This window comes from Scardinius erythrophthalmus, assembly GCF_964197995.2.
Source record: "Scardinius erythrophthalmus genome assembly, chromosome: 9".
NCBI lineage: Eukaryota > Metazoa > Chordata > Actinopteri > Cypriniformes > Leuciscidae > Scardinius > Scardinius erythrophthalmus.
Window position 1 is genome coordinate 23,734,320 of NC_138229.1, and position 20,141 is coordinate 23,754,460.

General features: G+C 37.8%; 2 protein-coding genes across 12 annotated transcripts; both read right to left on the reverse strand.

The window, feature by feature from the left end:
• Positions 1–484: 484 nt before the first annotated feature.
• Positions 485–14,579, reverse strand: mllt1b (MLLT1 super elongation complex subunit b). 2 transcript variants are annotated; one of them, XM_081374524.1, is made up of 12 exons: positions 14,462–14,566; positions 12,300–12,480; positions 7,204–7,286; positions 6,470–6,613; positions 6,237–6,362; positions 3,973–4,581; positions 3,800–3,884; positions 3,605–3,713; positions 3,301–3,400; positions 3,138–3,212; positions 2,970–3,041; positions 485–2,325 (listed from the first exon to the last, which is right to left on the reverse strand). In XM_081374524.1, exons 1-12 carry the CDS (start codon positions 14,471–14,473, stop codon positions 2,197–2,199), a joined length of 1,725 nt encoding a protein of 574 aa, XP_081230650.1. In that variant the 5' UTR covers positions 14,474–14,566; the 3' UTR covers positions 485–2,196. The 2 variants fall into 2 exon arrangements, with proteins under 2 accessions (XP_081230650.1, XP_081230651.1); XM_081374525.1 differs by having other exon boundaries at positions 490–2,325; positions 3,147–3,212; positions 14,462–14,579.
• On the reverse strand, positions 14,475–19,387 carry znf414 (zinc finger protein 414). 10 transcript variants are annotated; one of them, XR_014030785.1, is made up of 9 exons: positions 19,219–19,387; positions 18,821–18,869; positions 18,621–18,731; positions 18,380–18,485; positions 17,322–17,857; positions 16,752–16,784; positions 16,568–16,638; positions 15,779–15,931; positions 14,708–15,320 (listed from the first exon to the last, which is right to left on the reverse strand). XR_014030785.1 is itself a non-coding variant. In XM_081374536.1 (7 exons), exons 2-7 carry the CDS (start codon positions 18,825–18,827, stop codon positions 15,244–15,246), a joined length of 990 nt encoding a protein of 329 aa, XP_081230662.1. In that variant the 5' UTR covers positions 18,828–18,869; positions 19,295–19,387; the 3' UTR covers positions 14,475–15,243. The 10 variants fall into 10 exon arrangements, 4 of the variants coding, with proteins under 4 accessions (XP_081230662.1, XP_081230661.1, XP_081230663.1 ...); XR_014030781.1 differs by lacking the exon at positions 16,752–16,784 and having other exon boundaries at positions 14,476–15,320; XR_014030782.1 differs by lacking the exon at positions 16,752–16,784 and having other exon boundaries at positions 14,619–15,320; positions 19,295–19,387.
• Positions 19,388–20,141: the final 754 nt, after the last annotated feature.

Here is a 20,141-nt window from a genome sequence, read left to right on the forward strand (position 1 = left end):
GTCAAAAATAGCTAGTGGCACCCCTGCCAACAACTGTTTGGTTATACTGACATTCTTCAAAATATCTTCTTTTGTGTTCAGCAGAACAAAACAACTCATACAGGTTTGGAACAACTTGAGGGTGAGTAAATGATGGCAGAATATTCATTTTTGGGTGAACTATCCCTTTAAGTATCTATACATGGCCTCCATAAACATAAATTACACTACTTATAATGACCCTCAACTGATTCGTTCCACATACCTCCACTTTATGTACTTAAGAAAAATGTAATGTGCTGTAACAGTCTATTAGGTTATTATTTGTTCATAACAGGAGGAATAATTTGTCAGTCATGTGTTTAAAATGTTGCTAAAAATAATTATAGTTTGTCATTGACATGTGATTGAAGTGTACAACTTTTTAAATCATTTTCTTTCATCCCAAAATGCAGAAATTGTAGGAATGACTCGTCTAAAAAGGAAATCTATAAACACACATACTGATATAACCTAAATGGAGAATGAGCTTTAATCATGGTTCCACAGTTTCAGCCTTCAGTGTACGGTAACCTGTTTAATGCACATTTTTACAAATTTACATAATACTGTAAAATGAACCCATTCCCCGATAAGGCTATGCTACTACACTAGAGAAGAAAGCACAACCAAGAGATCTACAAGAGGTTTCTAGCTTGTGCTTCACGTTATATGGGTTTGTATTGTATGGATTTATTAAGAGCATCTTCTGTATTCCTGAGAATAGCTGATAAAGCAAACATATGGGGTTGTGAAAGTTGTAAGCATATTCCTGCAAGTGATAATTCATGTGTTAATCATGCACAAACACGGATCACTGCTATTTACCCATGATGTAACATACTCCTGCCACAAAAGTTTCACTGAAAACATTGTTTACTTTATAGCCATACATTACTGAGAATCAAAAAGGGTAACTGGCAATCGACAATGAAGAATAACATGTCAAGCAGGTATGCTTTTCAAAAAGCAATGTCATCAGACGATATGTATCTGACACAAATACATTTTCACTTGTATAATACTTCAGGTGAACAGAAGACTCTTTTTCCAATTGCACCATTGGAATACAGACAAACCCTTCCCCCTTCATTCTGTGTGCATATTCTCTCAAGTGATTGAATAATCAATAATATGACTTCAATAGATGCATTTAAAAACATTGACAAAAATCTGTACATTTTTGCAAGTCAATATTATGTAGAAAAAAAAGAGAAAGTAATCATAAATATAGTTATCAGATAATTACAAAGCACTGAAGTGACCAGAAAAAGTGCACAGTTACTTAAATAAACTACAAAAAGAACTTTAAATGCTTAACAAATTGACCATGTTGTTGACCGTCAAAAAACAGAATAATGCACAAGACCTTCTCAGATCACACATGCAGAACGGCTTTATCAAGTGTTCTCTCGGGACAGGTATTAAACCGCCTTTAAAAGGGCTTTGAATGTCAATTTCAGGCATTTCAAATGTTGACGGATCATTTTTGGTCATCCCAAGACCAATGAGAGACTCACAAACAATTATAATCAAAAAACATGACATTTTAAAAAAGGCACTACAAAGGCAGATAGTTTTTCCCCTTTAGCTGATCCGAGGGAGCATCTATCACCAAAGCTTGAGAGTATTACTTTATCCAACACATGGGGCTACAAAGCTATGCAGACACAAACAGTATGCCGATAAGGTTTGATCGAGTTGGGCTCTTTCCATGCCACCACGCTGTGCTGAGTGGCAGACATGAGTGACAGGGTAGAGAGGGAACACAGTCTTTCAGTCATCGACCCTGCATAAAGGCCCAAGCCAGGGAAGCTGTTACAGCTTTGGTGCAAAACCAGTCTTGAAATGTACCTACTTGTAATAAGGTATCTCATCCACCGTGCCTATGCGAGATCTTGTCCATTTTGGACAGTATTGTGCCAACAGTTTGTTTCTTAGTGCAACGCGCAGTGCTGTTATTAGATAAACCCTGAATGCCGCCCATTCATGCCCCTGGTCCTCTTGTTTGCTTATATCTATTACAGTATAAAGTTTTTTTTTTGTTTGTTCGCTTTGTTTTTGTTCGTTTCCTGTGCATTTATATGTTGCTTTCAATTCCTTTCCCTCTTCCCCCAGTCAGTTTGGAGGCCTCTCTCACACTTCTAAAAAAAATCACGGCCGAGCAGCTTCCTTGTGTCATGTGGACGTGGCTTCCAGGTAGCTCTGGAGTTTACGTACAGTTGACTCGTCCAAGGAGAACAGGTCAAAGTCAAAGGTCGTATTTGTGATGTTGAAATGGCCAGTCTTCTCAATGAGGTTTACAATCTAAAAGACACAAAGTAATGTGTCAATCAAAATCAGCAAACAACAATCATTCCTGAAAGGTAACAAAAGTGTCATGAGCCAAACATAAATCAGCTGTTTTCCAATGAGAGGCACTTTGGACTACCTAAAATCTTCAATAATTATATCTTTCACATACACTACCATTCAAAAGTTTGGGGCCAGTAAGACTTTATTTATTTATTCTGAATATATCATGTTTCCAGCATTGGAATAATAAGAAATGTTTCTTTAATGCCAAATCTGCATATTAAAATGATTTCTGAAGGATCATGTGACTCTGAAGACTGGCGTAATGATGCTGGAAATTAAGCTTTGCCATCACAGGAATAAATTACATTTTATAGTACATTCAAATAGAAGACAGTTATCTTGAATTGTAAAAATATTTCACAATATAACAGTTGTACTGTATTTTTGATCAAATAAATGCATCCTTGGTGAGCATAATAGACTTTTGTCAAAAACATTTACAAAATCTTACCGACCCCAAACTTTTGAACGATAGTGTAAGTTAATAATTTCGAATGTGTCCTGAAATAAGGCACTGATCAATCTTCAATGGAGTTTTGGTGATAGCATTTTTTTAGAAAATGCACTCAAATACAGAAATAACTTCTTACAACCTGCTGTAAAATATTCCTCTCTCTCAGAGCCATCAGCCTGCGATGGAGGTCCACAAGCTCCTCTGTATAAGCCTGTAATCAGATCACTTGTTTAAAACTTCCATTGTATATTTATGTGCAATAAAAATCTGAATTTCAGTCACTGAGGAGTATGATTCAGTTATTTACCCTTCCTACCTTGTCGTATCCCCTCTTGATCATCTTCTCACGGGTGCAAGAGTCAGGGCTCTTTTTTCCTAACATCTGACAAAGAACACCAATGATTTCAAATCGAGTTCAAATATAAACCTAACACAAACCAGTCTGAAGGTTCATCGCAATGCAATCTTACCTTGAGGTTTGCTGAGCTCAGTTTGGGTAGAGGTGAGGGGGCTTCCTGGCTGGGTGGTCGGGACTCCTCATTGCCATCACTCTCACTGTCCATGCTTAAACTGAAAAGGGGAAAATCATAATGAACTTGTGAAAGGAATATAAATCGGATTCAATGTGTAACATGGTTGTGGTAATATTAATGTGAATAGTGAGGACAAAATCCTTTTTGTCTACATTTTTACTGTCAAGTATCCTTTTTAGCAAACATTTCAGTTATTGAAACAAGACCAAACTGGATCAAACACAAAGTGCATGGTACAAACCGAGAGTCCTGATTGGGTGGAGTCGTTTTCATGGGAGTCTCAACCTCAGAGCTGCTGTCATCATCAGAGCCTTCAGAGCGCATATCCTCTACCATAGAACGGAGCGTCCCTGGAAACAATCATTATTAACGATCATTAATGAAGCGACACACTACTGATCATTAAATTGAAAATTCGTGATTAAACTACAAGTACCTTGGCCTTGCTTCTGCGGTGGCTCAAAGTCAGAATCAGAGCTGGAGCTGGAGCTGGAACTTGATGGACTGGATGGAGCCGATTGCTAAAAAAAAAACACACACATCCTTGAGCTTTATTACATTTGAATGCATTCAAATCCCTGTTCTGCTGATGAAAAAACATAAACATACCTCTGATTTGGAAGAGGCTTCATCCTCAGAGTTTGATTCGTCAGAGTCGGGCTGCCTTTTCACTTCCTGCACCTCTGGTTTCATCTTGGGCCAGTGGCCTTTATCTTTCGGGGGTTTCTTCTCGGGGTACGTGGAGGGTGTTGTTGAGGTAATACGGGGAGAGTTACTGCTGTAGCCTCCGCTCACAGGCCCCTTCATGCCCTCGGAGCCCATCCTCTTCTGTTTCTTGGTACTTAGCTTTGGAGACTCCATGGCAGATGAGGGCCGCTTGCTCGGGGTTCGAGTGTCCAGCTGACCCCCTCCGCCTGTCACTGCTCCGCCACCTTTTGGAGACATGCCATCCATCTTGGACTCTCTGACCATAAGTTTGGGCTCTTTGAAGGCTGCTTTTGGTACCGGTTTCCCATCGTCTTTTCCTCTGCCATCCGGGGCTTTCTTTGAAAAAGATGACGAAGACTGGTCTCGTGAGGACTTGCTGCCCTCGCGGTCGCTCTCTCGGGACGTGGCCTTGCTCTCAGAGTCCTTTCGCGTGCGCTCTTTGTGTTCTTTGGTTGTCTTATGGGCTTTAAGACCTTTGCTGCTCCCACTTCCTCCATCTTTACTTGACTCCTACAAAGAAGGTTTTAAAAGACTTTTCTTTAAATGCATACTCATAACAGCTTGGAAACCACCCGATAAGCACTGTTGTTCCAAACCCATTAGATTTTTGTTCATTTTCAAAACACAACTGAAGATATTTTTAATGAGAGCTGAGATGTTTCAATCTCTCCATTGAAAGTGCACTCCACCAAAATTCTGATGCTTCAAAAAGTTTAATCGAGTGGTTTAATAATCAAATATGGTTAACTAAAGCTCAAATTAGAGGTCGACTGAGTACGACATGGAACAAGTTTTGAATTGCTGAGCGCAGGAGGGAAGGTACTGATTTGTGCGTGGAAATGTATTTTATGTTTTAAGGTGCAGAATGTCATTCGTCTATTGCACAAAAAAAAAAAAAGGTTTACAGGCACAAGGTTGGATATTCTCAATGTTTTTCAGTTGTATGCGCCAGAAACGGAAAGCACCTTCCTTTTTCCTGCTGCGACAAGTGCAGCAAAGTGAGGTCTGAAGCGCCATGTCATGTGTGTGTGGGAACAGGACAAACTGCGTAGCTCTCTACCTGTGAGATTTTGCAGGTGGGAGCAGGAGTTGCGGATGTGACTCGGAAGAAATATAACTTATTTTTAGCAGGAATCAATAAAAATAAGTTCTCTATCTCGCTTGGACCTCTAGCTTGGTGCTTGCGTGCCACGTGAGAACAAATACATTGGTTCTCATGCATCAAGCAAGCACGGTTGAGGTTACGTGTATGTATCATATTTGATGTGCTCTATGTATGTGCACTGATCAATGTTTATATGTGAATAAAAGCCTAAATTAAATCTGTTCATCATAATAAAGCGATCGTGTCTCTACAAAATACTTGATTACTATCTCTTAATTACTATCTCTTTATTAACTTTTTTGAAGGGTTACATTTTTGGGTGAATGGAACAGAAATCTTTCAGGTTTCATTAAAAATATATTCATTTGTGTACCAATGATGAACAAAAGTCTTACGGGCTTGAAATGAAATGAGGGTGAGTAATTAATCAACTATCCCTTGAAGCAAAAACTTTATTTTTTGTCCAAATGTGCAAAATATTGCACATTTTTCAAATGAAACCTTAAGGCCAAGTTTCACAGACAGGGTTTAGGTTAAGCCAGGATTAGGCCTTAGTTCAATTAGGGCATTCAAGTAGCTTTTATAAACGTGCCCTAGAAAATAAACATTACTGGTGTAAATCTTGAGACAAAACAATGGCACTGACATCATTTTAAGACAGTGGTTCTCAACTCCAGTCCTCGGGACCCACTGCTCTGCACATTTTGTATGTCTCCCTTATTTAACACACCGGAACCAGATCATCAGCTCGTTAGGAGAGACTCCATGAACTGAACTGAGTGTGTCAAATAAGAGAGACATACAAAATGTGCAGAGCAGCGGGTCCCGAGGACTGGAGTTGAGAACCACTGTTTTAAGAAATGAGGTGCAAGTTGCTTTCAGTTAAAACAACTCAAACATGCATTTTAGTCTGGGACTATCTTAAGCAATTTGTCTGTGAAACCGGGGCGGGGGCAAGACTATCAACCTTAAACACTTTAAATATATTTAGAAAACAATTTAAATCATATTTGAAGTAATTTAATTAACTCTTTGACCAAAGGATGACTTTTTTACTAACCTTTACTGCATGAGAGGACTTGATCTTCTTAGGGTCTGAGAAGGCAGAGAGTGGAATAGTCGGCAGCATTGGATAATCTGGACTGGGCCTTGGCATCATCTCCACTCCCTCAGGAACAACTATAGCCTGAGACAAGAATAACACCCCAATGGAAAGAGAGAGAGAGAGAGAGTCTGTTAAAAAGAGCTGATTATAGAGGTTCAGAAAAAGCAAGAACAAACAACCCCGCTCACCCCACCGGCCTTGACCAGCTTGCGCCGAAACTCGTGTGTGGGGTTGTTAAACGTAAGCTTCTCACAGCGCAGGTGATTGACAGGTGGGTTTCCCTCCAGGTTCAAGAAAAGATCATAATTAAAGCACACCTTTTTAGGCTCCTCCTGTGATTGAAGAGACAAGCATGTTCAGGATTCACAGATTTAAAAAAAATATGTTGAGTTGAACGTCAGTATCAAACCCGAACCTCAATCTAGCAGTGTGTGAAACATTTACAGTAAAGTTAAGTCAATATAAGGTCCTTGGTAGATTACGTTAGAGGAAACGAGAGAAAATTTCAAACTTCCAGAAATAATCCACTACGAATTCTGGAGAAGTAAGTACGGTATACAAAATTATAGCAATATGAAAAGTAATTAAGTCTTACAGTGAAATACAAATGCACATTTTCTTACCATTTATACCTTCTCCAATTTCTCTGTTGCCGTTCAACAGCTTCATGTCAATTCTGTTAGCTCCCAGTGCAAACACTGAGTTCACCTACTTGTGTGACCTTTACCTTTACCAAATTGCAAAACTCTTTATCACACCGTTTTTCCAATACAGGCAACAAATTGCTTAAATATAACACATTTAAAAAGACCGAGCACAACAATCTGACAGACTTTTCATGCCCTTTTCCTGAAATACCAGTTTTTCATGTCAAAAGAAACGAAATGCAGATACTGCTGTAGATAAGGGGTGATGTGCTCACCTTGTTTTTGAAATAGACCTCTATGGGCATAAGGAAACCAGCATAGCCAGACTCTTCCACTTTATATGGGGGCTCTTTACAAACTGAAAAAAAAAAAAAAAATACTTAGTTAATGTTTAGCTATACATTTTTCAATCTACACTGAAACAGAAATATGAAACCAGAATCACTATCTACATGTACATACTACGTGCTACAATGAGGTCAAGGGTGCTTTTCTTTGCCACTACTCATACCATGGAATTGCAAAAAAATAAATAAAAAATTTCCGAAAAGGTTTCTGAAACACTCCTAAAATCAGGTAGCCACACCCCAAAATCACGCAATTGGTTGAGCCAGAGGTTGACATATCACACCACTCATACAAACAGGGAGATATTTTTAAAACACGCCAGAGAAAGTGTTAACACTTTTTGAGAATGAAACATCAAAAAAGGACACACTTCACCTTTAAATACAACCCCTGGCAAAAACTGAATCACCACACTTAAAGGACGTATATCCATTTTTTTTTACTTTGTACAAATAAACAAATCACAGATATGACACAAATCAAATTGGTTAATAGCTGAACAATCTGGCTTTGTAAAACATACAAGAAACCAATTATATTTGCCATATAGTTTACCAGAAGAAGTAGAGAAAAAAAAAAATCACACAATGTTGAAGAAAAAAATGATAGAATCACCTTGTAATTTGCATTTCTAAAGCAAATACCAGTTACACTATTTTAAGATGTCCGTGTTACAGTGTAATTATACATTTAAGTACTGAGTAATATTAATTAACAACATGCACTTAATATATATAAAGGTTTATGGATTGGTTTAGCTGCATGAAATTATGCATAATTTACTGTTGTTATTACAGTAATTACATTTACATGTAACATAGGTAATAAGGACACTACAATGAAGTGTTACCCAAATACCTATTGACAAGCAGTTAAAAAGAGTGCTTATACTTCAAGTCACATTTATATAGCGCTTTATACGATACAAATACAAATACGATACATTGAAACAAATTCAATTTCAGCTGTAGAACAGCTCTACAGAAGACAGTAGTGTCATTATTCAGCTCAGTCAGCACGATCTCGCCAGCTTCGGTCACTAAACAGAGGTAATTGCTATATACCTGAGATCGGTCGCATTCACACTTACACAATCAAAGATTCTTTGGTATAGCCCCCGGGATTGCATACACTTGAAATTAAAGTAACGTTTACTTCAGTAGAGGTATGGCCACTACTACAGATATAAGTCAACCAACTTTACTTGTCTTATAATAGCTTTGGATTGGCCATGCCGTAGTTTCCCACGTACACTTATCTAAAGTAACATTAAATTAAAACAGAGTTAAGACACACCCATATTTAGGTTGGTCAAGCAGCACGTTTGCTGCCCTAAACGGAAATTCACTTCTTGTCTTTGCAAAACACGTACACTTGAATTAGTGCCGAATATTAGTCTTCACTAATCTGATGTATCATGCCAATTTCATAATCAGTTGATAATCAGATAATAAATACAAAACATCAAATGCTCTGGACTAAAGAGAAAATATGCAAACCTGACATTAGAGAGTACATGATGCTGAGAGTCTTGGCCACTTTGTCCAGTCATTTTAAGCCAAAATGGGGGTCAACCTTGAACAAATTGCAACAGAAGCAAACTCAACTGATTTTGTTTACTCAATATGTCTTGAGTAAGGAAAAAAAAAAAAAAAAAGCCCCAAAGATTCCCATTAGTGGAAAGTTTTGAAAAAGACCCAAATATAGCCTATTCGTACGCCTATTCATTATTTTTCTTACGTGAATAGGGTAAAAATGTAACCTTTAGATATCACCATGAAAATTACTGAGCTGATTACTTACATCAAGACAAACAAAAAAATGTATTACAAGTTTTTTTAAATTGTTTGTTAATATGGACAAATGTTGCATAATCTAATTACATATGTGCTAATTTGCATAAATACCACAACAGATCTAAACATTGGGTCGAGCCAGGTGAAAATGTCTTGTTGAATCTTGTTGACACATAACAGTAAAATACTTCATGTTAAGGTCTGAATGGAACCCATTTAGGCTACCCATGAGCATTAATACACAGAGGCAGGAAGAAGTACTTTAGAAACCAGCCTTTATTAATTATTATTGCAGAGATGGGGTTTGGGGCTGGGTCCGTGGGACTGTTTCTGGGGGTTCACTTTTTATTTTACCTACCTTTTGTCTTCTGCATTCTCCTTACCATTGTCTCCTGTTCTTTCCTCAGACTCGTCCCCCAGAAACAGTCTCACAGACTCAGCCCCAAACCCCATCTCTTAAAAATTAATAAAGGCTGGTTTCTAAAGTACTTCTTCCTGCCTCTATGTATTAATGCTCATTTTTGAAACTTCCCCCTAATGGGATTCTTCTGGGCTTTTCCCCCCTTACTCAGGACATATTGAGCATTCAAAATCCGTTGAGTTTGCTTCTGTTGCAATTTGTTCAACCTTTTTTCATAAAATGACTGGACTAACTCTCAGAATCACAGGCTAATTTGAGCTACAAATCGCCACAAACCTTCTTCAGCATCTCCCTAAATACTCAGACCAAGGCAGAAACATCTTTTCAAATGTAAACATGAGTTCACAGTGGGAATTTGCATAAATCACCGTCCCAGACTTACTGGGGACAGGAGTTGATTTATATGGGGGCACACCCACAGCAATTAACAAGATCTCTCTAAACTCTTAAATACCTTATTGCCTTTGGGTTTACTTCTTTGGGAATGAGACCGTTGTACCAGTCGCACTGAGACATTTCAAATGATATCAAACATGTGTAATACTTTATGATATTTATTCCATATAGATTCTTGGGAGAATTTTGGTGATCTCAGCATGAGGGAGAAGGAATGGGGGAAGAGAGAAAGAGATGTAGATTAGGATGATTCTGAGGTGAGACTTGCGTCTCGAATGGTGCACAAGAGTGAGTTCAAATGTTAATTTCATTTGTTCTCTCAGAGTTGCCCTCTCTTCCAGTTTTTCCAGTCTTACAGTTGGACATGGCACAAGAGTTGTCAACTGAAACAATGGAAAGAAGGAAATCCAACACAGAATGTAGCAAAAGAAGTGTGGTGATTGCGTAATTTTTGCCAGGGTTGGTCATGTTTCAATACTAGTTAATATAGTTGCTATACAATTACTTTCGTATTATACTAGATCTTAGGACTTCACATGCTGTAACTACACAAAGTATTTTAGCAGCATGAGTTACTAAAAGGGCAAATTTAAAACAACAGAATATGGGCAGGGCCGGATCTAGACATTTGGAGGCCCTAGGCAAAATTCATGTTGGAGGCCCCCCACCCCCAATAAAACACACTTGAAACAAATATGATTCCTAACCTTTTTATTTATAAAACATTTAATTTTAAATTTAGTATATTTTTACTTACACAGTACATAAGTTTGGACAAATTACTATTTGTAATGTTTTTGAAAGAAGTCTCTTATGCTCATCAAGCCTGGATTTATTTGTTCAAAAATACAGAAAAATAATATAGTGAAATATTATTACAATTTAAAATAATGGTTTTCTATTTTACTAGGCTATACTTTAAAATATATTTCTGTGATGCAAAGCTAAATTTAGAGTCACGTGATCCTTCAGAAAACTTTATAATATTCTGATTTATTATCAAATGTTAGAAATGGTGCTTAATATTTATTTTATAACATGTGATACTTTTTTTCATGATTCTTTGATTATTAAAAAGTTGTTTTAAAAAAGTCTTCAATATCACTTTTATAAATTTAACACATCCTTGCTGAATATTCCTGTTTTTTTCTGTATTTTTGATCAAATAAATGCAGGCTTGTAGCATAATAATAAACTTCTTTCAAAAACATTAAAAATAGTAATGGGTCCAGACTTGTTACTGGTAGCCTATCAAACTTTATCTAAGCTAATCTCTTTTTTGTTTAATGAAGATGTTATTGTTCTTGTTGTTATTTTGCTGTTTTATTCAGTTTATTCACAGTTCCAGAATACCACTTCAGTAGATGAACATGAACGTGCTTTTATAATTTTTCTGCGTTATGGGCAGGATTTTTCCCTCCCATTTAATCAATATTGACTGCAGATATTGTCATATTATTAATATCAGTAATATGTTATTATGTATTGCATTGCTACCTTAAATATGCTATACACAAATCAAGTGGAAGAGAAAGACACGATCGCTACTGAGCAGGAAAAAAAATCTAAACTGATATTCGTATAGGCTATGATGTCAGGGTATTATCTAATCATCAGCATCAGCATATAGAAGATAGACCCATAGATATGAGATCCTTTATTTGAAACATTTAAAAATGTTGCAGTGTGTTGGTTTTTTAACTTTGAATACAAACGTCTTGTCTTTTACTTTTGTAGCTTTTTTGCTAGTTAGCTTTGGACGCGATGTTATTCATTGATTGTACGCGCAAATTCAAAGCGTTGCGTCTGGGCACGTTAATGACGCTCGCGCGCTCTTTTAAATTCACAAAGCGGTGAATGATTTTTCCAGAAATGACGCTGATCTACAGTATCCCACAAGTTTATATTTAAAATACATTGCAATCACACCAAAATCGATGACCTGCATTACGAGCTGTGCTTCTTTGCGTGCCTATTTCTGCTTTTGCTTCGCACTCGCAGCACCTGATGGATGCGTTCGTTGACCGCCTCTGATCGCCTCTGACGTCCCCTCGGACTAAACTGGCTGGCGCCTCTATACAGTCATGGGCTGGCGTTAATGTGACGTAATGTAACAGTCTATGGTTAAGATAAACATTGTCACTATTTTTAGTTGATTAATAGGCTACATTTTGAAATAAATTGTAGATAGGACATTTAATTTTTTTTATTTTTTTTGTCCCTCTGTCTGGGCCCCATCCCGCCAATCGGGCCCTAGGCACGTGCCTAGTTTGCCTTTGCGTTAATCCGGCTCTGAATATGGGTGTGAACACCAGCCGTTTCCTTAATTCTGATTGAAAGGGACCTTTAACCTACATCACTGTGAGTATAAAGTTACAGGGTTATGAAGTAGACTCAAAATATAACCTGCCTCTTTTGGGTTTTGGGAAGCTTTCGTGAAGGCGGAAGACAACTCTCTCCACAAAGTGCTGGATGTCACATGCCTCTGGGCCCCGAACAAACACCATCCAGTCATGTGTGAAGCCCTCGTTAGTGACTTTCTTCCTTAACTGGGCTCTGTGTCCCAGCTCCAGTTTCACCTGCACGGTGCACTGAAATAAGAGGAAAAAAAACAGTCATCCACCAGAAGACTAAACGCCATTTTCTATTCTGAACAAGGGTGCACAACAACAATAAGCACTGTTGAATTGCAATATTTAAGCAGTGAGTGACATTTACACCTGAGTGAGACTGAGGGTATGTTCAAACTTGTTGTTCGGTTGACTTGATTGGTTTGGTCCAGACCAAAAAAAAAAACCCATTTAGTCCTGGTCCGCTTAGTGTTCATATTGGCATTTTTATCAACGAACCTAAAGTCATAGGGATACATTCATAACCTGATGGGTCTGCTTTTATGATGTATTGCATATTTTGAGACAGAACTTACCGAACATCCAAAACAATGCTGTGTGCTGGGCTAAATGCGCTCGTTGTACTGTGCGTAGCCTGCATATGATGTGAAGAGCTTATAAAATGTGTGGAGGAGTCAAAACAGAATCAGGAATCCCTCCGTCACACACACAAATGAAGATTTTTATTGTGGTCCAGACCAAACGAACCAAGCGAACCAAACTACAAGTGTGAACACACCCTAAGACTCATCTTTTCACTGTTTTCAGAGGTCACCTTAAAAAAGACGAAAAGGAGCTCTTGGTCTACTTCTCAACACTACTGTCAGATCTAGGCCTACACTTCATAACTGTGAGAAATCAACCTTCTTTCTCTCTCTGACAGCTGCAGATGGAAACTCACAGTTCTGTGACATTCTTCACATGCATGATGGTTTATTGTTTACAGCTTTTCTTGGTATGGAAACAAAATTAATGTTAGACTTGTATGCTTTAGCTCAGTGGTTAATAAATTCCTTGCCAATGTTGAATGAGTTTGCAACCTATCATGCCTAAAGCATTTTTTTTCCCCAGTTATTGCAGAATATAAAACTACACAAGCAGTGCATGTCACAAATAATTTGGTAAAAAAAAGTTCAAGACAAGACAAGACTCCCTTGTTGGCTTTAGGTTGGTTTGAAAGGGCCTGGCCAGAAAGTTTGAAGACATTTTAAAAGCTTGACATTTTAATTTTTTTAAGACTGAAGCAGCTTTAGAGACAGACAGACAGACAGACAGACAGATAGACAGATAGATAGATAGATAGATAGATAGATAGATAGATAGATAGATAGATAGATAGATAGTTTTAGAGTCAGACAGAAAGAACTATGTAAAGATGGTAAATAAAAATCCCGTGGTATATTAATATAATGTAATAATATATGGAATATAATTGTTTTTTTTTTAAATAACACTTTTAAAACTAACCCTTATGCCAATATAATGTGAAATATAATTAACAATTTAAATTGGATTCAAATGGACGGCAGTGTACAGCAAATGATTAGCGAAATCAAACCAATTAGAGCACTGGAATTTTGCATATCTAATGAGCTGTCAAGTCTTGCATTTAGCGTACTCAAGAGACTTCTAAAATATTTGTTTTATATAACGTTATATTGAAAAACGTTAGATGCTGTTGAATTAATTAAGTGTAATTATTTGTAATTGAATGGAAGAATTTTCTCATGATGACTGTCTCAATACCTAGTGAGCCCCCCTGCTAGACAGGTTTGGCCATGGGAGCGTTCGAACGTTCGCGCGCGCCTATGACGCCCACGAATGCTGCCTATGTAGGCAGCTCACTAGGTTTTAAGACAGTCTCCGGACTAGCCGGACAGCTATTGAGTGTTGGAACTCAAAAATTCATCTGTCCTATAAGCCAAATGCTGAGGTTTATAAAAAGACAGATTGGTTTCTGTGAGCACATTTTCGTCACGACTTAAATTTACAAAAAACACTGATGTAATTTCGCGGGTTTCCTGCTTTAAGCCTCGTACGAGTGACTAGCTGGCTAAGTTAGCATCCTGACCATCTTCAGAAAAACGTTGGCCTCGCTTCTTTCACTACAAATACATTAATGATAAAAGCATGCGTATTTCTCTCTAATGGCTGTCTGGCAGTGTCAGTAAAGTCGTATTACCATGTTCTCCATTGCTGCCTATGTTCCGGAGGTTTAGTTTATTTACAAAAGCGTTGAAGTAGATTGAATGTGCATCCTCGCTCTTACACATCTGATGGAGTGTGTGAAGGGAGAAACTAAACAGTTTGAACAAATGGCCGCGACACTGACAGTTTTTAAAATAAAAGTAGAATGGCTTTTATCTACCTGTGTTTCTCATCCACATCTTCCATCTACTTTAATTATTTGCTTACACACCATGCAAATAAAGTTACTCCACCCTTTACTGTAAAATGTACGGCAAGGTTTTCATTAACTTTCTTTCGTTAAGTTCAGAAAGTATTATAAAAAGACATTAAATTACATTACACAAGTGAAATTATACAATTTATAAACAGAATATTAAATACTTAAATCAACAAATTCCACCACAGAAAATCATGTAAGGTATTAAAATTAGATAAACTCCCATCACACTTTTAAAACATTTCCTAACAGGTTTTATTTGCAGGTAGTAAACACTACAGAAACAACTGTTTTTAATTATTACACAATAACAAGTGGCCGAGATTTCTTTTTATAAACATGAATGCTGTTTAAAAAAAAGGTGACATAATAGTACAACATTACTCAGGTTATTGCATAAAACATGCAGAACTTGGTGCTGCCAATTATGAAATATCCAGACTAATAGAGATTCTTGAAGTCCACACCGACAGTCAAATGAAAACATTAAGTTGCATATATAAAAAGCTATAACAAAAGTTATTTGTCAATCATCAGGTTTCGTGTCTCATTTCATGCTAGAGTTGTGTATAAGTTGAGTTCTCAGTGTGCAGTGAAGTCTTAGCCAGTAAAGAAGCAGTGCCAATCTCTGTATCTGTAAAACGCACAGAAGATTCAGTTTGGTGAGATGATGTCACTGTATTGTGTAATTATTTTCAAAAGACTAAATGCCGGAATACACTACACTACTTAAAATCTGAACAGATTTTAAAACACCACGCATCATTACCAGACTTTCAAGTCGCTCCGAACACAACAAACTTCTAAAACATCCTCCTGTTTGATATCATCCGACTGGATGCAATCAGAGTGAAGCTAAATAAAAAAATAATGTGCCCAATACGCACTACATGACTTTCTGTGAAATCTGTCAACTCTGACTGCCTAAAATCTGCAGGCTGGCTGACTTTGGGCGTCTAGGGTCAACTTGTCCAGACTGCAAATCGGGGCAAAACAATCTGTGCAAAAGTCGTGTAGTGTTTTCCAGCCTTAACCCAATGAATTGCATTCATTATAAGGTTTATAATTACACAGTGAAGTAGGGAATCATACCAGGATCACCGTTCACTTTGCCCCCCGGGTTCTTGTGCTGGCCCTCAATGTGAGCAGTCATCTCCCCCCGGTCTGGGGTGCAGTGGCCACACTGTAGGCAGCTGTATCGCCCTCTTGTGTGTTCCCACAGGATGCGGCAGTTGAAGGATTGACCTGACAGATTTAATTAATGGGCGAGTCGTTAAAATCAAAACCAACTCAAAGATCATCATATTCATGGTTATACATTCATTGAGAATGTTTGTAGACAGAAACAGAAAACCTTCACCAGTAAAAGTAGCAGATAATTGTATGATTGACTTGAGCTGGAAAAAGAACCCCAATGATCACTGGCATCAGCTCATATACAAAAGCATGATTATTCACACAATCAAAATCATTAAACCCAGTTTAGACAGATGAACATGGGCACAAAGGTGTTGGGATTAGCAAGTGCTCTCAACATCTCCACACATGATCAACTATTATGACACAGCACCATCTCTTGCCAGAAATGACCACCTGACTTTTGCAAAATACAAATGGGAAGGGGAAAAAGTGAAGTAAAGGAACACCGGCCCTAAAAGCAGACTCTGTGATGTCTCATTACATGTTAGTGAAGCCCGTGGACATATGCATTTAGGATCGGATGGGAGTGGACTGAGTCGTGCACTAGTCGTGCACACCCAGGGAAACACTAAAACCGGTTAAAGCAGGGGAAGGGGAGGAGAACTAGCATCTAAAGTATCATTTGAGGGAAGATCTGATTGTTCCCTCAAGCAATGTGTGTGTGGATTCTCTGTGCCTCACCTGGACTTCATCTCTACTTAAACTCTGACTGCTTGGAGAGTTCCATCTGTGCAAAAGGGGCCCGGGCGGTTCTGGCAGGACAGTGCAACATGACAAAACACAGTTCACTCAAAGTGGCCATGGCCAAGGCTTAGGCATTTCCCCCACAAGTGACTTACAAATTCCCTTTCAAAAGGACTCACACCTGTTGATAAGCAGGTGAGATCAGTTGAGCAAACTGCAAAATACACAGGTGAACAGGGTCTAAAATGTAGGATGATTTAAGGAACACAGGGTCTCATTCACTAATAATTGCATGGATTATTCATACTTATGCACACAAGAGAACTTCTCATGGAAAATGTTCACCAATTTTACAACACGTGCACACGGAATTGTTGTTAACCTTCTAATGTTAATGAATATGGAATATTCTAAATGAGCGAATGCGTGCCAAAAGGTAGTAATTTGCATAAAACACACCCAAACCATATTTTCCTTTACAGCACATATATACACATAACATTTGCGTGATGAAATATCTAAAATTTCATCTTAACACATTGTGTATATATGTACATAATATATATGATTATGTGTGATTTGTGGTTCTTACACTTTTTTTTTTTAAATAAAAGTTATTGATGAATTCAGGTTTTCCAGCACAAATTTGTGCATACGCATGGTTAGTGAATAAGACCCATTGTGAGCAATGACACTTGCTTTCAGTCGGCTTTCCTCACTCACAGAGGAAAGCTTTATGAGATCCATTCACCTTGGTTCTTCCTCCAGACTGCGTTTGATCCAGGCGATGACGGCAGGGGCGGTGAAGAGGGCAGACTGGGAGGACCAGACCTGGGAGACCTCTGCTGCTGCTGTAGGCCCGGATCTGGCAGGAAGGCTGGGTTAACAGGAGACAGAGTGGGTGGGAAAGGGCTGTAGGGGGATTCTGGTTTGCAAGGAAGATTTTGGTTTGAGGCGAGATTTAGAGTGGCAAGGAGCAAAGTTGCAGGGCCTGCAGTGGTTGGGTTAGTGAAAACACTGTTTTCTGGCATGTTTGCCAGTGTTGAATGTGTTGCCAAAGTTGGCATAGATGGCATAGACTCCATCTCCTCAGGCACATTTTGGGATAAGAGGGGTCCAGATGGTTCCATGTCACCAGAAGTGAGAGGAACACTGGCGGGCTCTGCGTCAGGTGCCATTCCAGTCTCTATCTTTACTGCAGCCTTGTTCTTAGCAACCTTGGCACAGGTCTGCAGGTGTTTGAGGAGAGTGCGATAAGAACGCAGTTTGGCCCTGCAGCTCTCGCACCTAAAGGACACAGACATAATGATAATGAGGAAGCATAAAGCTGAAACATAATATTAAAAATAAGTAAATCAATACTTAAAGAAAAAACATCAAATCAAATTATACAAAAAAATTTAAATAAATTGTAAATTGGTTGCTGAGATTGAGAACATTTTTAAAGAAATAGCGACTAAGACAGTTTGAGATAAGAGGGCATCTATGGTAAATTGCTAAATGAGCTAGTTGTTTTATTTGATACTGTAACAATGGCAAGAAAGAGTGAAATGTTTGTTTGTTTTTAATGCCACAACTGATTATTTGGCTATTTTCATGGCGACAATCGTACATGTATGTGCTATTAAAATTTATAAATAAGAATAAATAAGATATTCATATTCAACTTGTTTCTCCTAACCATTATACCTTGATAAAAACCTTTTACAAAATTCTCAGAATAGTGAAATTATTAAAAACAATTTATAAATTAATATATCTTTAGTTTACTAATAAAGAAAGGAAGCCTAAATGCGAAGCGGAACTCACAGGAAAAAATAATTTGGCTTGTAATGGTGTCTCATATGTTCCATGAGCTGCTGCATGTTGTTGAATGAACCATCGCATCCTATATGAGAGCACAGGAAAGCTTTCCCTAAAGAATAAAAGGAGAGAGCATTAGACACCAAATTGCTGATGTGACACTTTTCATAACTATAAATGAACTGATTAAATGATAACAAACAGCATTTCATCCATCAAAAAAGTCACAGGCACGTTGATGTTATACCTGGAAGAGACTGGGCAGTGTTCTTTTGATGGTCCTGAAGATGACTATTCAGTGCTTCTGGACTGTTGTAGGTCCTCTTGCACCCAAAAAACGAGCAGGACATTTGACAGCCTGGTGGAACATTGAGTGCTCCTTAAACTGGGCTATACAATGCATGAACATTGAAACAGCAAATTAAAACAGTACTAATATTGACATACCTTCCATGGTGATTTCTTAGATTTGAGGCAGTGGGATCGGTCCTTCAGACTAGATAAATGAGATCAAATATGATATAGAACATGAATGCTCATGCACACTTTCAGTGAATGGCACGTAGTAAGTTCTAACGTGGGTGTGCACGTCATAACAACAAAGAGTAGACTTAGAGTAATAAGTAGACTGCATGCATTTGATCAATAACAGTGTTTAAGCAATCCATTGACAAAACTAATATAACATCTCATTAACGTAAACAATCAGGGACGTGCGCAGACAGCCAGCGGTCGCACGAGCTAGCAGACGATAACAACAACAACAACAAAACATCCCATTATCTGCTTGGAATAAATGTATACATGTGCAATTATTTATAGTGCACAGTGATCATGACACTTACTATGAATGGATTTCGTGAGGTTTTCAAAGCTTCTTTTAAAAAAATAGACGTTAATTCAAATGAAATCGATTATTACCTAGCTAGATCGCATTTCCAGCCTGGCTACGTGCGATACGTTCATCTCTAAATATCGCGAGAACATGAGTTCCCGTTCCAGTTCGTGTTGACTGATGACAGACAAGATCACTTCCTTTTTATTTTTGTAGCAGATTTTAGTTTTAGTTCATTCGTTATCCACGACATAACGATTCATAAAATGACTTACAGCAATAATTTAAATATATATATATTTTAAATCCTAATCAGTCTGCAACGTTGTCGATAGAATAAATGCGCCATATGCTAGTTGGAGTGTAATATTGGGGGTATTTTCTATATAATTTGTGCAGCTCGTGGTTCTTCTGTAATATCTAGGCTACTTGTTTCTCTAAAATACTCATTGACTTTGGCAGTCTGAAAGGTTTTCCTGCTATTGTATGTCTTCCTCTCTGTAGCTGAGCAAATTGAAGGCTCCAAAATGTCAAGGGAAATCCTATTATTGTTGACACAGCTTTTAGACATGGCACATAAAAGAGACAAGTACAATTCTGATACAGTTGCTTTCAAGCCCAACATTTGAGTTTTGATGTTGTTCAACCTTATTTTGTTTGTTTTTTAAAGAAATGTAGCTTACCCTTCGAATTATTAGCAGTGTAGGCTATTATTAATTTGATTCAAATACTTTTTTTCTCTTGACCATAGAGGGCACAAAGTCTCATCTCAACACATTTAATGAATGACTATGCTCTTCTTATTTTAACATTTCATCTGAATATCATCATTTGTAGCCTACTATTTAGTCCGCCGAACCCGTTTGGTTATTTAATCTAATTTTGTGTCTAGAAAATATTATCGGTGACGTATTATTTTGCAATTTATTTAGA

Bases quoted from the DNA above. Each gene is read 5' to 3' on its own strand.
- mllt1b (XM_081374524.1), bottom strand. The intron at 3,042-3,137 runs GTAAATAACTGA...ATCTGATTACAG, and splicing joins GATACGACAAGGTAGGAAGG to GCTTATACAGAGGAGCTTGT. The intron at 2,326-2,969 runs GTTGTAAGAAGT...TGTGTCTTTTAG, and splicing joins AGAGGAATATTTTACAGCAG to ATTGTAAACCTCATTGAGAA.
- znf414 (XM_081374536.1), bottom strand. The intron at 18,486-18,620 runs GTATAACATCAA...TTTATTCTTTAG, and splicing joins CACTGCCCAGTCTCTTCCAG to GGAAAGCTTTCCTGTGCTCT. The intron at 17,858-18,379 runs GTGAGTTCCGCT...TGTGTCCTTTAG, and splicing joins AAGCCAAATTATTTTTTCCT to GTGCGAGAGCTGCAGGGCCA.